At 39.6% G+C, this 17,221-nt stretch overlaps 1 protein-coding gene across 1 annotated transcript in view; it reads left to right on the forward strand.

The window, feature by feature from the left end:
• Window positions 1-2,609: 2,609 nt before the first annotated feature.
• Window positions 2,610-17,221, forward strand: part of C14H14orf39 (chromosome 14 C14orf39 homolog) — a 59,883-nt gene continuing 45,271 nt past the window's right edge. The window contains exons 1-6 of the mRNA XM_075530532.1: window positions 2,610-2,658; window positions 2,753-2,809; window positions 3,692-3,818; window positions 7,627-7,716; window positions 15,716-15,903; window positions 16,001-16,043. Coding sequence (XP_075386647.1) covers window positions 2,610-2,658; window positions 2,753-2,809; window positions 3,692-3,818; window positions 7,627-7,716; window positions 15,716-15,903; window positions 16,001-16,043 — 554 coding nt within the window. The remainder of the gene's footprint in view (window positions 2,659-2,752; window positions 2,810-3,691; window positions 3,819-7,626; window positions 7,717-15,715; window positions 15,904-16,000; window positions 16,044-17,221) is intronic.

Genomic DNA, 17,221 nt, shown 5'->3' on the forward strand with positions numbered 1-17,221 from the left:
AAGCAAGGGGTGCCAGCAAGATTATAGTTTTACTTTTCATATTAATTCTCTCATGCCTTCTGAAAAGGGGGTAAATATATATGAACAAGTATAACAAGTATGGTAAACCCTTACCTTTCTAAATTTACATAAACTTTAGTGGCTAATAAGTTAGTAATGACAGTTTTAATGCCTAGTTGATCTGAGGTCCTTACCTTCTCAGTTTCTTTTTTCATTAATAGTTTGTGGAACAATTTAGGTTCTGATGAATTAAGGCAATTATTTAGGTCACTGAGGTTTAAAAACATCATCAATCACAATATTAGAGGAAATTTGGGGGGACGGCTTTGTTTAAATAAAGTGTCTTTTTTTTTTAACTGAGCTTACTTTAGATAGGCAGACACAAAGTAAGGGTATAAATTATCTAGAGACAACATTTTGGCCCCCAAATGTTAATGTGCACTTTATTAGACACCAAACAAATGCGTTAAAATGTTTGTTGACTCAAAGTGCATACAACTGATGATCTATTTTGTAAGTCTTCACCCAACTCACCATAAAAAGTTAAAAAAGAAAAAGAAGCTATACACATCTCAAAGTGCACGGGCATCCTTTGGCTCGCTTTTCGAGATGTTTTGAAAAAAAGTTGAAATGGATGTTTGGAATTTTGCTTCTTAATAATTTCAGATTGTTTTCCTGTCACGTCCAAGGGCACATCCATTTGACTGCTGTTCACCAAAATAGTTTCCAAAGCTTCACTTTGTGTTCCAACAATGAGGAAGCCTTTAAAAAAGCTTGTTCTCAAGGCAGGAGGAGAGCCCCTAGCTACCCACTAAGAGCATTCCCCTCTGGCCTGGTCCGCGGCTGGATCCGAGGAAGGAGGGATGGCCGCAGCCTAAGGGGGACCCAGGACCTGGGACCCAGGGGTCCGGCGCCGGTGGGGCTGGGAGGGTGTGCGGTCTTCCGCTCTCCTGGATCCTAGGGAAAGCAAGGGATCCAAGGCACTCCGCCCTTCCACGGCTCCCAAGGGCCCTTTAGGTCGGGAATGGGAAACAGCAGCGTCTCAGGGGACGTGGCTCCTGTGCGAAAGGTTTCCCCGAGGGCCTTCCGCCCCGGTTTCCCCTTCGGAGGCTTGGGCGCCGCTACGTGCTTGGCCCCGCGGAACTGTGGAGACGTCGGGCGGCGGCGAAGCGCAACGTCGGGTGACGTCGGGCGACGGCGAAGCGCGACGTCGCACTTACGTTGGCGGCGCACCCCCGAGGTGCGCGGCTGCCGTGAGGTGTGTGTTTTGCTCGTGTGAGGGGAGCGAGGCGGCTCTGAGCGAGTAAGTCCGTGAGCGACGCCCCCCCCTGAAAACTTGGGGGCGCAGAGCTTGGAGTCTGCGGGGAACTTGGGTCGGGAACCCCCAGCTTCCTGTGGCGACGCCTGGCCAAAGCACTGACTCAAACTCTAAGCCACTGCCGTCGAGTGAAGGCCGACTCCTGGCGACCCGATAGGCCAGGGTGGAACTGCTCCGCTGGGTCCCGAGCCTGTAACTCTTCGCGGGGGGGGGGGGAGGGTTGGGGGGAGCCCCCTCTTTCTCACGCGGAGCGGCTGGGAGTTCCCATCTGTTGGCCCGTGGTGGGCTCGCAGCCTAGCACGCGCACCCCTCCCCATGGGCAGCCGTGGGAACCGCTCGTGGGGCGGTGCCCTCCGCGTGACGTGGCGCTGCTGCTAACGGCTCGGCCTGGCGGTAGAGCGAGCGGACTGGCGCGGGGCCTCCGTCGCAGGCCCGCCGGCGGGAAGGGAGTATGGTTTGGGGCACCCGGGGTGTCTGTACAGTGTAGGCCCCAAGCCGTCGGGGTCAATGGAAAGAGGCCTCCCGCTTGCCCACGAGTTTCAGCCAGGCAGTGGGGTTCAACAAGTCCCTCTCCAGGGCCCGAGGAGCCCTGAGGACGCAGTGGCTCCGTGGCGGGCGGGCGGGCGGTCCACAGTTCGACACCCCTAGCTGCCCCGCGGGAGAATGGCGGGGCTTTCTGCTCCTGTAAAGAGTTCCATCTTGGGGACGCGGAGGGGGGCGCAGTTCTACCCTGCCGGATAGGGTCGCCCTTGTTGGCACCAACTCGTGGGCAGTGGGTTCGTGTTAGCCAGGGTTGGTACCAACTCGCTGGTGGTGGTGTGGCCAAGGAGACCTGGTGGCTCGATGGTTAAGTCCCCCCTCTCCCCTCCCCGGACCCTGGTTGTTAAGGGACTGGCTGGGCTGCTGGTTTCCATGGGTCGGAATCCATTCGGTGGTCCCACAGGACAGAGCGGCCCCTGGGTGGCGCGAGCAGGGACTGCGGTGGGATGTGAGCCCACACGGAGGCCTGGTGGTCTCCTTTGGGAGAATCATCCTTTGGCGCGCAGTTCTGCTCATGACACGCATGGGGGACATGAGTCCGTTGACTACAGGACTTTTTTTTTTTAAGCTATAAAAGGTATTAGGCTAGGAATGTAGCTGTAGGTTGACCAGGTCGCTCTCTAAGTTCCGTTTTTGTACATTTTTTTCTGTGACAAGTGCTATATTAAAGGTGGTAGGTAACCTTATACATAACTTTTCAGAAAATCTTAACTTATTGATATCCTTTGTTTTTTTTAACTTAGTAGTCAAGATGAGTGACAGTCTCTTCGCCAGTTTGGACAAACTTTTACTAGAATTCGGTAGGTATAAAATGAAAATAGCGAAATGGGTAGCTATTTGTATTATTATTTGGTATGTTAATGGTTGAAGTGAAGTCATAAATATTTATTTTAGTTTTCCAGTATGATCAAGCTATAAGAACTAAAGAAGATATGAATCAACGGATTAATAGTGAGTCAAATATATTTTTATTTTTGCATTTTTAATGGCATAGAGGATGAATATACAAATGTCTTTGTGAGGGTAAATTGTGGTTTGCATTATGGCTTTTTGATTAATACTGAGTCATTTACCCAAGGCAAAATAGTCACGATTTAATGATAATTTAAATTTCTATATTCAGCATTTAATTATTTTGTGCTGGAGAATTTTGCCTTAAGCAAAATCGATGTCTTGTACCGTTGAAAATATGCGCTATGCTACACAATGCAGACTTTCAAATATCTGAGTAAATTTAGGTTATAAAAGTAATAACCTAAATTTAGGAACCATGATTGGTAGATGACACAGTTCTGGGAATAATAATTCTGAGAAATATTATGAATTAAATGATAAGACCAATTATATAAATACAGCATGTCTAAGAATCTAACATAGAACTTAATTTCTTTTTTTCAGAACTTAATTTCTTAATAGTTCTAAAAAAGTAGGATTTTTAGTGATAACAAATTCATAGTATTAAGAATTTATTCTAATATTGTTATGTAATTATATATATTTTATATGTTTGAAAAAACACCCAAGCCCGTGGCTCTCCAGTCAATTCTGACTCAAGTGCCACTTTGTAGGGTTTCTGAGGTTGTACACTTTGATGAGCGCAGATAACTTCATTTCCTCCTGCGGAGTGGTTGGTGGTTTGAACTGCCAAGCTGTGCTTCTCCAACAGTACTGGTAGGGCTCCTCTATAAACACTGCTACCTAAATGAGTTGAAAGTATATCTAATAGCAAATTGACATGAATTTCACAAAGAGAAACAGAACATTTTCCCTACTGTATTTGCTTATTTTGAATTTGTGATTTCTCTCAAGAAAATGAACATTTCTGATTTCCAGAATGCCTTGAAGATATTAAAGAGAACAAAGCAACTATTTGTAAGCTACATGAAAATATAAATAAAACAGATGAAGAAATTAGTTATTACTGTAAGCATAGTAAGGACATCAAAGAGAACTATAATAAGTGAGTATTTGAAAGAAATAAATGAACTTTCAATAATTGTCATAAGCTTAATTTGTTCAAGGTTTCTGAGTGTGTAGTTAAAAATAATGTTGCTTTGAATTAGTATTTTCTGCTGGAACAGTAATGGATCCAGTATTAAATTTCCCAGTTACATATCACTATAGAAAAAAAATTACGGAAGGTTCAAAAGGAAACTAGAGACAAGGGATTTAAGATCTCATTAGTGCAGTTCCAATGAATCTAAATATGTAATTTAAACTAATTTAGACTTTATATAAGATTCTCATTAGAGAAATATAGGTAAATTGAAAATAATGTTAATCTTTGAATTTTTAGAATTTTATTATTACATAAGGAAATCTAACCTAAAATTAATAGTTTTTTAAAATTAAAATACTTAATATGTAAGGAATTCTTCCATCATGACTTCGAGTTCTGTATACTAGTAGTTGTATATGTTATAGGACCAATGTTTTGAAACAAAGACTTGTGAAGAATGTTCAAATAAATGGTCACAGGGTACAGTCAGGGTGCAGTATAGCATCGATGAAACACACAGCTTTCCTCTAGCTCTTTGGTGTTTCTTTCACCCACTATCATGACCTCAGTTCTCTTACAATTCGGATTAGACCAGAGCATGCACAATGCTACAGATAAGAGCCCACAACACAGGGAATCCAGGATAGATAAACCCCTCAGGGCCAACAAGGAGAGTAGAGATAACCAGGAGGATTAGGGGAGGGTGGGGGGAGAAACTGGGGAACGACCACAAGAGTTAATCTAGAACCCCCTCCCAGGGAGGACAAATAACGGAAAAGTGGGTGAGGAGTGACGGAGGACGATGTGAGATATGGAAAAAATAATTATAATTTATAGCAAGGGTTTGTGAAATGGGGAGCTGATATCAGGGGCTCAAGTAGGAAGAGAATGGTTTGAAAATGATGATGGCAGCATATGTGCTTTACATATTGGAGGAATGTATGGATTGTGATAAGTAAGAGCTCCCAATAGTATTTAAAAAATAATGTTGAAATGGGCAAATGTTTTGTTACATACACATTTTCTACAATTAAAAAAAGATAAAAGGACTTACTGTACATAGAGCCTTACTGTATATTACAAATACTTAAAAATAAATGTCATGGTGTCTAAACTCAATTTTATGTGGACCATTGCCTCTCTATTAAATACAATACTATAAAATAATATTTATTTAAAATATCATTTAAAAATGTAATAAGCCTATTGAATTCCCCCATTTTATCGGTTATTTAAGATGATAAAAGTAACATATCTAGTATAATATAAAACAATATACAAATGAATGGAGTAAAAAGTTTTTCCCTTCTTACTGCTAATTTCTCATCCTAGGTAGTCAGTCTTAACAGTTTAACATTTACCATCATTACTGCATACATACATATCTGAGGTTAACTCAAAACCTACCATATTACTGTAAGGGTTCCAATTTGTATATGTGCAGACTTGATTCAAATAAAGCGTGTTTCAGTATTCCTCTGTCATCAAAGGATAGCTGTAGACCTGTTCTCTAAGTAAGGCACTGCCTTAATCTAGTTCACTTAGTGCCATCAAGTTGATTCCAATTCATATTGACCCTTTAGGATCACCCACGTGGGCTTTGGAGACTGTAAATCTTACAGGAATAGAAAGCCTCTTCGCCCATGAATGGCTGCTGGTTTTGAACTGCTGACCTTGAGGTTGGCAACCTAACACGGAACCCACTACACTACCAAGGTTTCTTAGTTTAGTAAGAGTGCCATAAAATAAGATCCCATTAAAATAGTAGCTTCTGAAGGATTTGTTGGGCCAGCTAAATTCAAGGCAGAGAGGTCAGCTCACAAAGTTATGGGAATTGTTTTTGTATTCCCAAGGAGTCAGTTTGATAGATTTTCTCTATGGATGTGATGATCATGGTGACTTAACAAGTTTAAAGAAAATTAAAAACTGTATTGTTGAGAAACCAAGTTAAATATTGGGTTATATTTTCCCCATCATGATAATTCACATATTTATTCTTTTTAGGTAGCAAGGGCTGTCCTGTGAGAATTTCTTACCGCATCTATCCTACTGCCCTGATCTTGTACCTTCAAACTTAGTTTTGTTCTTCAACTAAAAGATTTAAAAGAAATACCATGTTAGTCCTTCAAACACAACAGAATTACTATTTTGAGGATGGTGTAAATTGAAGAGCGCAGGATTCTTTGGGGGAAGGGTTACCAGACTCCAAACTCACAGCCATCGAGGCAGTTCTAACTAATGATGGCCCTATTGGATAGGGTAGAAATGCCCCTGTGGACTTCTGAGACTGCAGCTCTTTATGAGAATAGAAAACCTCGTCTTTTCCCAGTGGAGTGACTGTTGGTTTTAAATTGCTAACTTCATAGTAAGCAGCCCACCATGTAACTACAACAGATGGTAACTTTGCCTTCAGAAGTGTATATACCTAGGTAGAGGTATATATCCGTAAGCAGTCATTTCACATTTTGATGTTTGTGTTTTACGAGGTTTCCATGAGTTATAGCAATCCTTTTTTTTTTTTTATCTTTGACATTAAAATTCCCTTCTGGTGAAAATTTGTAACCTTCCTGGTGGTCTAATTATGTCAGTAATTGTGTTAAGGGACTTCTCTGCAGTGTAATCCCGAGTGTGGCTCGGGGTTACCGCTTCTGTTAACATTTACCCCGAGTCACACTCGGGGTTACCGCCAGGGAGGTTACGGAATTGAACAGAAATTTTAAAAATATTTTAAGTACAAGTCATGCTTATGATAGAGAAACCTAGTTTATTTAAGCACAATAAAAAATATGGGAATGATTGTGTTATGGAATAGTGTATATTCTTAAAATCTACAATGAGTCCTTAGTGACAAGGAAAAATAGGTTAAAAGTAAATGATAAAAGAGGATACATTATATGTGAGTATGGCCTTGACAATGTTAAAAATGGAAACAAAATCTAGAGTCAATTTATTAATACTAGTTATTATTAAATGTTGAGTGCACAGATCAAAATTTATTTCTCCTATATACTTTTCTGTTTTTTCATGGATATATATAATTTTTAAATCTAAGGGGTGGAGAAAAGATTAGTAAAAAGAGCTAGAGCAGCGGTTTTCAACCTGTGGGTCATGACCCCTTTGAGTCACAGGGGTCACCAAATTCATAATAGTAGCAAAATTACCGTTATGAAGTAGCAATGAAAATAATGTTATGGTTGGGGAGCCACCACAACATGAGGAACTATATTAGAGGGTCATGGCATTAGGAAAGCTGAGAACCACTGGGCTAGAGGAAACAGAGCAATAGTTAAAATGGAAGCTGCCATGGAAAATGCTAATTGTAGATTTTTTATATTGATAATGTTTTTCAAGTCATGCAATAAAACAATGGTATTGTTCTCATCTAATTTTAGAGTTCATATTAGCATCGTCTCTTTCTAGTTTTGAGGGAGGATAATAAAAGTCACTTTAGTTCTACCCTAGCTCTTTGAATGCTTGAAAAAATGAAGATGTTGGAGTGTTTCAGAACGTGTAAAAATGCCATGCCACATCTGATCTTTCCTTAGTCTTGATTCTCAAATAGGTTTTATATAAAAAGCAATGGATATTTGAGCATACATATAAGTACATGCATGGGGTAGTTAGGGGAAATGAGAATATTTTTCTTGATATAAGTTCTTTCAGGAAGAGAATGATCCTGTTAATTTTAAATAATTATGTTAACTTAAAAATCTTTGTCAATTTGTTTATCATTTAAGATGCTTATTATAAATATGATTTTTTTCTGTAGCTGGAAGCCAACATGTGATGTTTTTCATAAACATGAAGATTATATGCAGAACCAATTTGCTGCTTATCAAGAAGCTCTTGAAAAAGACAAGTATAGTATATACCTTAATTTAAACTTTTCAATTCCGTTTGTAGTGTCAGAAGAACATTATACTTTTCCAGAATGTTAATTGGAAAAAAAAGTATTCTAAGGGAGGATTAAAAATATTTTTGAGTATATTAAGTATATGAACTCTGTGACTTTTGAGGTTTACTTATTTGTTGTTGGAATGCTCTCTCTAACTCTTGCTATATTTAGATGTATCCTCATATTTAAAACTTTCTTAGCAGTGAGAACAGAGTGCTTCTGGTAATGGGTTTTCTGATTGAGCAAACATCTGAGGGGAATCTATAGAATTAGTTTATTACACATTTTGTGTTTTGATTTTTTAAAATCATTTTATTGGGGCTCATACAACTCTTATCACAATCCATACATACGTCAATTGTGTAAAGCACACTTATATATTCATTACCCTCATAATTCTCAAAACACTTGCTTTCCACTTGGGCTCTTGGAATCAGCTCTTTTTTTTACCCCCTCCCTCCCCACTCCCTGCTTCCTCATGAACCCGTGATAATTTATAAATTATTATTTTATCATATCTTACACTTCCCAATATTTCCCATCACCCACTTTTCTGCTGTCCATACCCCAGGGAGGAGGTTATATGTAGATCCTTGTAACTGGTTCCCCCTTTCCCTCCTCCCTCTTGGTATCACCACTTTCACCACTGAGAGGGGTTCATCTGGTCTGGATTCCCGGTGTTTCCAGTTCCTACTTGCATCACTGTACATCCGCTGGTCTAACCAGGTGTGTATGGTAGAATTGGGATCATGACGGGGATAGGGGAGGAAGCGTTTAAGAACTAGCAGAAAGTTGTGTGTTTCATCAATGCTTCATTGCACCGAGTGACTCATTTCCTCCCCAGTACCCCTCTTCAAGGGTTGTCCAGTTGTCTACAGATGGGCATTGGGTCCCCATCCTGTACTCCCCCTCATTCACAGTGATAGGAGTTTTTGTTCTTTGGTGCTTGATATCTGGTAATTTGGACCCCTCATGATCACACAGATTGGTGTGCTTCTTCCATGCGGGCTTTGTTGCTTCTGGGCTAGATGGCCGCTTATTTACCTTCAAGCCTTTAAGACCCCACATGCTATATCTCTTGATAGCTGGGCACCATCAGCCTTCTTCACCACACTTACTTATGCACACATTTGTCTTCAGCTTTTATATGGGGAAGGTGAGCACACAATGATGGTATTTTGTTCTTTGATCTCTGCTACCTGATCCCTTCAACACCTCGTGATCACACAGGCTGGTGTGCTTCTTCCCTGTGGGCTTTGTTGCTTCTGAGCTAGATGGCGGCTTGTTTACCTTCAAGTCTTTTAAGACCCCAGATGCTATATCTTTTTTTTTTTTACTGCCATTAGTCAATTTTTTTTTATTTTAACAATTTATTGGGGCTCATACAATTCTTTTCACAATCCATACATATACATACATCAATTGTATAAAGCACATCCATACATTCCCTGCCCCAATCATTCTCAAGGCATTTGCTCTCCACTTAAGCCCCTTGCATCAGGTCCTCTTTCCCCCCCCCTCCCTCCCCATTCCCCCCTCCCTCATATGCCCTTGGTAATTTATACATAGTTATTTTGTCATATCTTGCCCTATCCGGAGTCTCCCTTCCCCCCTTCTCTGCTGTCCCTCTCCCAGGGAAGAGGTCACATGTGGATCCTTGTAATCAGTTCCCCCTTTCCAACCCACTCACCCTCCACTCTCCCAGCATCGTCCCTCACACCCTTGGTCCTGAAGGTATCATCCACCCTGGATTCCCTGTACCTCCAACCCTCATATGTACCAGTGTACAGCCTCTGTCCTATCCAGCCCTGCAAGGTAGAATTCGGATCATGGTAGTTGGGGGGAGGAAGCATCCAGGATCTGGGGGAAAGCTGTGTTCTTCATCGATACTACCTCACACCCTAATTAACCCATCTCCTCTCCTAAACCCCTCTATGAGGGGATCTCCATTGGTCGACACTTGGGCCTTGGGTCTCCACTCTGCACTTCCCCCTTCATTTAATATGATATATATATACATATATACACATACATATATACATATACACATATATACACATACATACACACACTTATATCTTTTTTTTTTTTTTGCATGATGCCTTATACCTGGTCCCTTGGGCACCTCGTGATCGCACTGGCCGGTGTGCTTCTTCCATGTGGGCTTATTTGCTTCTGAGCTAGATGGCCGCTTGTTCACCTTCAAGCCTTTAAGACCCCAGACACTATCTCTTTTGATAGCCGGGCACCATCAGCTTTCTTCACCACATTTGCTTATGCACCCATTTGTCTTCAGCGATCCTATCATGGAGGTGTGCAGTCAATGATATGATTTTTTGTTCTTTGATGCCTGGTAACTGATCCCTTTGGGACCACTCGATCACACAGGCTGGTGTGTTCTTCCATGTGGACTTTGTTGCTTCTGAGCTAGATGGCCGCTTGTTTATCTTCAAGCCTTTAAGACCCCAGTTTCCTAAGGGCCAGCAAACGATCCCTGGACTAACTACAAGCTTTTCTCTTGTGAACTGTTTTGTTCTGTTCTTTGTCAGTGGTTTGTTTTTGTTGTTTTGTTGTCTGGTTGTATACTGTTGCTTTGTTTTCCTCTGCCTAGTTTTCGTGCATGTTAGTGACTCCACAGGTCTGTCTGAATAGGACAGGCTGGATGAACTATCTGGAGGAAAAACAACGGGACCGACAGTTCTGGGGGGGCTTGGGGTGGGGGGTTAGGGGGGGTAAGGAAGTGGTGTTAACAAACCCAGGGACAAGGGAAAAACATGGGACCCCAAATGGTAGAGAAGGGGGAGTGGCAGGCATGGTGGGAAATGATCAAGGGTAAGGTTGCTTAGAGAAGAGGTATACTCTAGCCCAGATGGCGATGAAGCATGGTAGTAGGGCAGGAGGAAAGTCAAGGGAGATGGAGGAAAGAGCTAGGAGTCAAAGGGCATTCATGGAGGTCTAGACAAAGACATGTACATGCAAATATATATAGGAGGATGGGGAAATAGATCTATGTGTGTATATTTATAGATCAAGTATTAAGGTGGCGGAAGGACCTTGGGCCTCTACTCAAACACTCCCTCAATGCATGAATACCTTCTTTTATTAAATTGGAACTCTATGATGCTCACTCTCCCGACACAACGGCTGGAGCCAAAGTGGGTGAACAAGTAAATGTGGTGAAGAAAGCTGATGGTGCCCGGCTATCAAAAGAGATGCTATATCTTTTGATAGCTGGACATCATCAGTTTCACCACATTTAGCTTATGCACACGTTTGTCTTCAGCGATCATGTTGGGAAGGTGAGCATCATGGAATGACCGTTTAGTTGAGCAAAGTGTTCTTGTTTTGAGGGAGTATAAGAGTGGAAGCCCAATGTCCATCTGCTACTAAACCTATAAATATATTCTCATAGATCTATTTCCCCCATACTCATAAATATATTTATATAGGTACATGCCTGTATTTAGGCCTCTATGTGTGCCCTTTGCCTCCTACTTCTTTCTTCTATTTCTTTTTGCTTTCCTCTTGTCCCACTACCATGCTCAGCCTTCATTTGGGTTTCAGTAATTCCTCTTGGTTACATAGCCCTTGATCACTCCCTACCAGTCCTTCCACCCCCTCCTTGCCACTGGCTTTGAATCACTGGTTCCCTTGTCTCTGGGTTGGTTAACACCTCTTCCCTTCCCTCACCTTCCACGTCCCCTCTGAACCTTCAGTCCCATTTTTTTCTTCTTCACATTGTTTATCCAGCCTATCTTATCTAGATAGACCTGCAGAGATAAGAATAAGCACATAAAATTGCAGGTGGCCTGGACAGCACCAAACACAGTGACATATAAAAACAAGGTGGACGACAGTAGCAACAACAACAAACTAACAAACAAAAAAGCCACTGACATACAAAATCTAAAGAAAAGCCTGTTAATAATTCAAGGTCTGTTTGTTGACCTTTAGGAGTGTTTTCTGGATGAGTCTGATCGGGTGCTACGTCCTGGCCCCAAAATCTATTTTTGATACTCCCTCGGGACTTTCTTGCTTGGTTCCCCCTGTCCCTCTATTGCACGCATTTAGTGTTTTGCCTCAGTGTGGTGGGGTCAGCTCGGTCACACATCCCGCACTGTGTCTCCAGTGCTGTCCTATGCAGGGCCATGGGACAGTGCAGGATGTCCCATCTCACAGTGGGGTTGTCCATATGGTCTTCTCTGTGCATTGGCTGCTCTGAGCAGGACTATTGCTCTCTGAGCTCGGTGGGCCATGGTGTGCGCCACTCCCTTCCTCCCCCTTCATTTGCTTCAGCTTCCTTCTGGGTTTGGTAGGTGGGTTCCTTTCCCTCACCAGATGGTCTGTTTTCATTTTCTGTGGCACTCCCTTCCATGATGGGGGTCAGGCCGATTCCAGTTGGGGTCGGGCACATAGTCCAGTCTTTTTATGGATTCCTCCACTTGTTACTTTGCTCTCCTGGTTTGGCGTGTCATGGTGGGGTCTATATGTACATTCCAGTTCTGTGGGGACACAACGGATACTCTCCCCCTGGGTGGATTAGTGCCCTGTTCCACCCATGTCATCATCTCAGTTTCTCCCCACCCCGATTCTCTCCCCTCCTTCCCCATTTCCCCTTCTTCATGTTGCACTCACATGTACCTCCTTGGGTGTGGTCTCCCCTTCCTCCAACTCCCTGTGTTTCTTCCCATTAATTGCGAGATAAGTGTCTAAAGGTTTTTTACATCACATTTTGGTTTATGGGACTTCACTGATTTAATGAGGTGGTTATATGTAATGGAGAAGGACTAAATTATGTGGGATTATTTTATTATGTGTATAATCACATGGTCTTGCTCTTGGAGACTAAATATAGTTAATGAAGATAATGAAAAAGTAAAATAAGGAAATTTGAACACTATAATATTTTATCTTATTTATTTTTTAAATTTAAATTTTTTAACACAATTGAACAAAAATTGTATCTATTTTTATCTTAATTATGTACACATAAATCTAGAATGCAGTATTCGTTCAGATAAAGATTAAAAATTTCAATTACTTTGTATTTTTAAATCATAGAAATTGATGGGATTTCCCAGAGAAATATATAGAGCACAAGGTGAAGCTTGGTCATCTAACTGGTAGTCAGAGGGTAGAATCAGTGAAGGAGGCTGTTACTTGACTATTTATTGACCCTGCTTTATTCCAAAAAAGATTTAAGATGATGTGTCTATAGGTACATAAAATATTATAATATTAACAACCCCCCCCAAAAAAGTCAGAACTTCAGGAAAGTAAGGACACTAGATGAATCCTTTGGTCAAGTAAGAACCATAATTTTATGTTATATGATTGTGCACATTTGTTGAATATAGATACAAATTAGGCTTTGAAATTCCTAATAGTCAAAGTATTAAGAGGATGTGATCAGTTCGGAATTCAGAGTATTTCTTTAAAATCAGCTCACCTGGCTTAGGATAAGTAGAGTTTTTCCCCCTTATGGCTTGAGAGAAATTTCTCCCATGGGTCTTAATGAGGGGAAAATTATGCAATATTGTGGTAAATATATTGAATGGCCTCCTCAGAATAACCACTACACATACACAAATATGAAACTGCTTCTTCTGACATCTCTCAATGCAGACCATGTCTATAAACCATTTTTTGAGTGTTAGGATTATGATTCATGGCTATGGTTACATCTAGAGTTAATGCTGGGGTTTAGAATTAAGTATTTGCTACAATTTACACAGCAAGTTAAGATCTCGTAATTTTTATGTATAAATTATTTGGTGACATTATTTATCATAGTGTGTCAACATTTTCTAAATTGTGTGGTCTATAAAATGTTAATTCTTAAAAATGATTCTGTTCGGCACTAAAATCAATCCAGGATGAACCCCCAAGACTGTTTACCCTAAGTCAGTCTTCTAATGTGGAACTGAAGTCACCCCCAGAGGCTAACTCTTGACCTAGTAAATAATAGACCACCTTATAAAATAAGCAATAAAACCTATGAAGAAAGGGTTTTTTTTTAACCCAGCTATATGAGACTAAAAGTGCCTCGTGGTGTAGTGGCTATGTACTGAGCTGCTGGCTGCAGGGTCAGTAGTTGAAACTACCAGCTGCTGTCGGGGAGAAAGATGGGACCTTATACTCTTGTAAAGAGCTACAGTTTTTGCAAACTCACAGAGGCAGTTCTATTCTGTTCTACTGGGAAGGCATCCACTTAATAACAGTGAGTTTGATTTATAAGGGATTGAACGAGTAATATTTGCCCAAAAGCAAGAAGGAAGGAGAGACAGGAAAATTGGAAGACTGGTATCTGGAACCGAGGGTGGAAATGGGGAGAATGCTGATATATTGTAGCGATTACAACCAATACCACAGAACAATATATTTATGAATTATGGAATGGAAAACTAATCTGCTGTGTAAACTTTCACTAAAACACAATAAAATGTTTTAAAGAAAGAAAGGAAAGAAGGAAACAATCCAGTCCAAATGGGCAACTCTCTGATAGTGTTTGTTGTGACTGATTTCTCTGAGCTAGCCAGAAATATTAAAGTGAAAACAGCTTTCTATTTTTTCCTAAACCACAACCACATAGGTTGATTGAATTGACTCAATATCAAGCATTCATAAAAGAAAGTCCATTTTTTATTGTCATAGACAATGAAAGAAGTAAAGGCACCCGCTAGTTTCTTCTACGTTTCTATACTTATTCACCAACGCGCTTTTAATAATATGGAAATCAGTGAACTGTGTTCCAATAAAACTTTATGGACACTGCAATCTTAGTTTTGTGTAATTTTAATGTATCCTGAAATAGTCTTTATTTGGTTTCCTCTCCCACACACCAACCATTTAAAAAATAATGTAAAAGTTTGTGGGCTGTACAGAAAGAGGAGGCAGGCTTATTTGGTCTGTGGACTATAATTTGTTGACCTCTGTTACAAATCAAGCACAGGTTAGGAGAGAGGGACTTATGTGATATAGAATTAACTGTCCTACTCAAGACTTGTGCCTGCAAAGGTGAGATGAACTGGAAGAGCTCCTTCTAACAATGTTGTTTCTTCATAAAATAGTTTTGGGGTATACATGAATGATAACTATAGAGTGATACAACATAAAATATTAATTCATGTGATAATTTCCTCCCTCTCACTCATAGTGACCTCTGGGTTTCTGAGATGGTAACTGTTTATGGAAGTATAAAGTCCAGTCTTTCTCCTTGTGGAGCTGCTGGTGGTTTCAAATTGCAGACCACACAAATTGCATTCCAACACATAACCACTTAAAGGAGATTAAAAAGTCATAGTCATCGCAATATCTGAAGCGGGTAGAACAGAGGCTTCAAACCCAAGAAGGATAGAGGCTTAAGGAAAAATAAATTATCAAAAGAACAAGATTCTGTAGGGCCTACTAGGATAAATACTAACAAGATAATATGAAGTGGACAAATTAGATCACTGATAATTTTGACAAAAGGGAGTTTCATTAGAATCTTGAGTGGAAGTTGTCTTCAAGAGGATTAAGGATGAATATTGAATATCTTAGTGGAGAAAAAGAAATATAGTAGAGTTATAGAAAGTTTGAATTGCAAATAGTATTGGGGAAAACAGCGTTAGTAGATATTTTATTTGCTTTTTGTGCTTAAGGAGCTCTGGTGGCAAAATGGGTTAAGTGCTTTGCTGTGAGGGAAAGACGTGACTGTCTTCTCCCTAAGGATTGAAAGTCTCAGAAATCAAACGAAGCCGTTCTACTCGACTGCTGTAGATTAATCAAATGAAAAAATTAATGTAGAAATCAAATGAAGCAGTTCTACTCGACTGCTGTAGTTCTGACTCAACTGTGTAGAAATGGGTTTTATCTTCTCTCTGGGCTTATGTTTACTTTAGTTGACTTTAACACTTGAAAATTTACATTGATTTTACATGTAAATTTGCTTATATATAGTTATTTCTTTTCATTTCAACAGGAAAATGTATCAGGGCTATATATGCCAGTATAAAGATGTCTTGAAACAGTATCAACGAAAATATTTGGAAACACCCTTCTCACATGAATATTATAAGAAGAAAAAAGAACATGATGAAATTAAAAGCAGGGTATTGGCATGCTCTGAACAACTAGAACATAATGAAACTATTTTTATGGAATTTTTAGGTACTAATGTTTTAAAACATATTGTTTTAATGATGGTATATTTGTAATGAAAACAATATAGTATGTAAATCCATCAAAATATGGTTTTGTTTTTCAGTTCCTGCTCCCTTTCCATCACTTGCTAAATGGACATTACACATGTATCCATAATTGTATTTCTACTTAATAATTTTTATTAGATAAGTATTGTTTCTCTATTTATATTTTAGCTTTCCCTTATGAGAGTCACATGGATCTGTTTAATTTAAATTTGAGTTTACTTTCAAGGCCATTGGGACTTGTTGTCATACATGTCCATCAGTGCAAACAATCTGATGAAGATAAAATGGTACATATACCAGTCTTTTAATGATGTCTTAATGGAAATATCATCATGCTCTGTCCTAATCAAAGAATGAGTTTCAATTAAATAAATTAATTATTACTTACTAGATAGGAAGCTGGTAAGGAGATGAGTTACAATTTTTAATTAACCCGTAGAACCTACCTTGTGCTAGGGAATTACAAAGAAGATACAAAGCTTTCTTCCAAGGAGTTCAGTTTATTTAGTAGGATACAAAGAAATAATCTAATACAGTTGCACTATAATAGATACTTAAGTAACTCATAATTGGTTTATGTCTTGCTTATTTTGCTACATAAATCCTCTCTTACAAAAAATTTGGAACCTTAATCTTTTTCCAAGTTCTACCAGTCTTCATATGCTTCCTTACACAATTATAAATCTATGGTTTTGTCCATAACCTTTATTCCTGTATTTTGTCCATGTTGCCTGTCAGTTTCATCCTATGTCATTCTTCTAATTCTTGTACTGCTTGTTCATCCCTATGTTGACCTTACTCAATTCTTTTATGAGATGTCCATTTGCTACCTACCTGTGCTTAACTTCTTGGTGGGGCTGGGCAAAGGTTGGTAGTACCACAGGGGTGGGGTTTAGGGAGTGGGATGTGAGAGGGGATGACATGGGATGAAATGTAAGGTTATATGATAAACAGGAAGAAATGACTGGAGATAGGATAGATTAAAAATTATATATGTATCCTCCAAACAAATATATATATGTACATATATAAAACTTAAGAATTTTCATAAAAATCGTATTATGAAAGCATATTCATTTGAAGTTTTATTTTCTAGTATATACATAATATTTTAAGGCATTTAGAAAATGTTTGACAAATTTTCTTTGAAGTTTTTGATCACTGCCTATCTTTTCTTAATTCTGCTAAATAGGTTGTAATTTAAGAAATTATATTAACTAAAGCTATGCATTATATCTATTAAATAACTAAGAAATTTTATCCTTGAAATTTGACAT

This window comes from Tenrec ecaudatus, chromosome 14, assembly GCF_050624435.1.
Source record: "Tenrec ecaudatus isolate mTenEca1 chromosome 14, mTenEca1.hap1, whole genome shotgun sequence".
Lineage (NCBI taxonomy): Eukaryota > Metazoa > Chordata > Mammalia > Afrosoricida > Tenrecidae > Tenrec > Tenrec ecaudatus.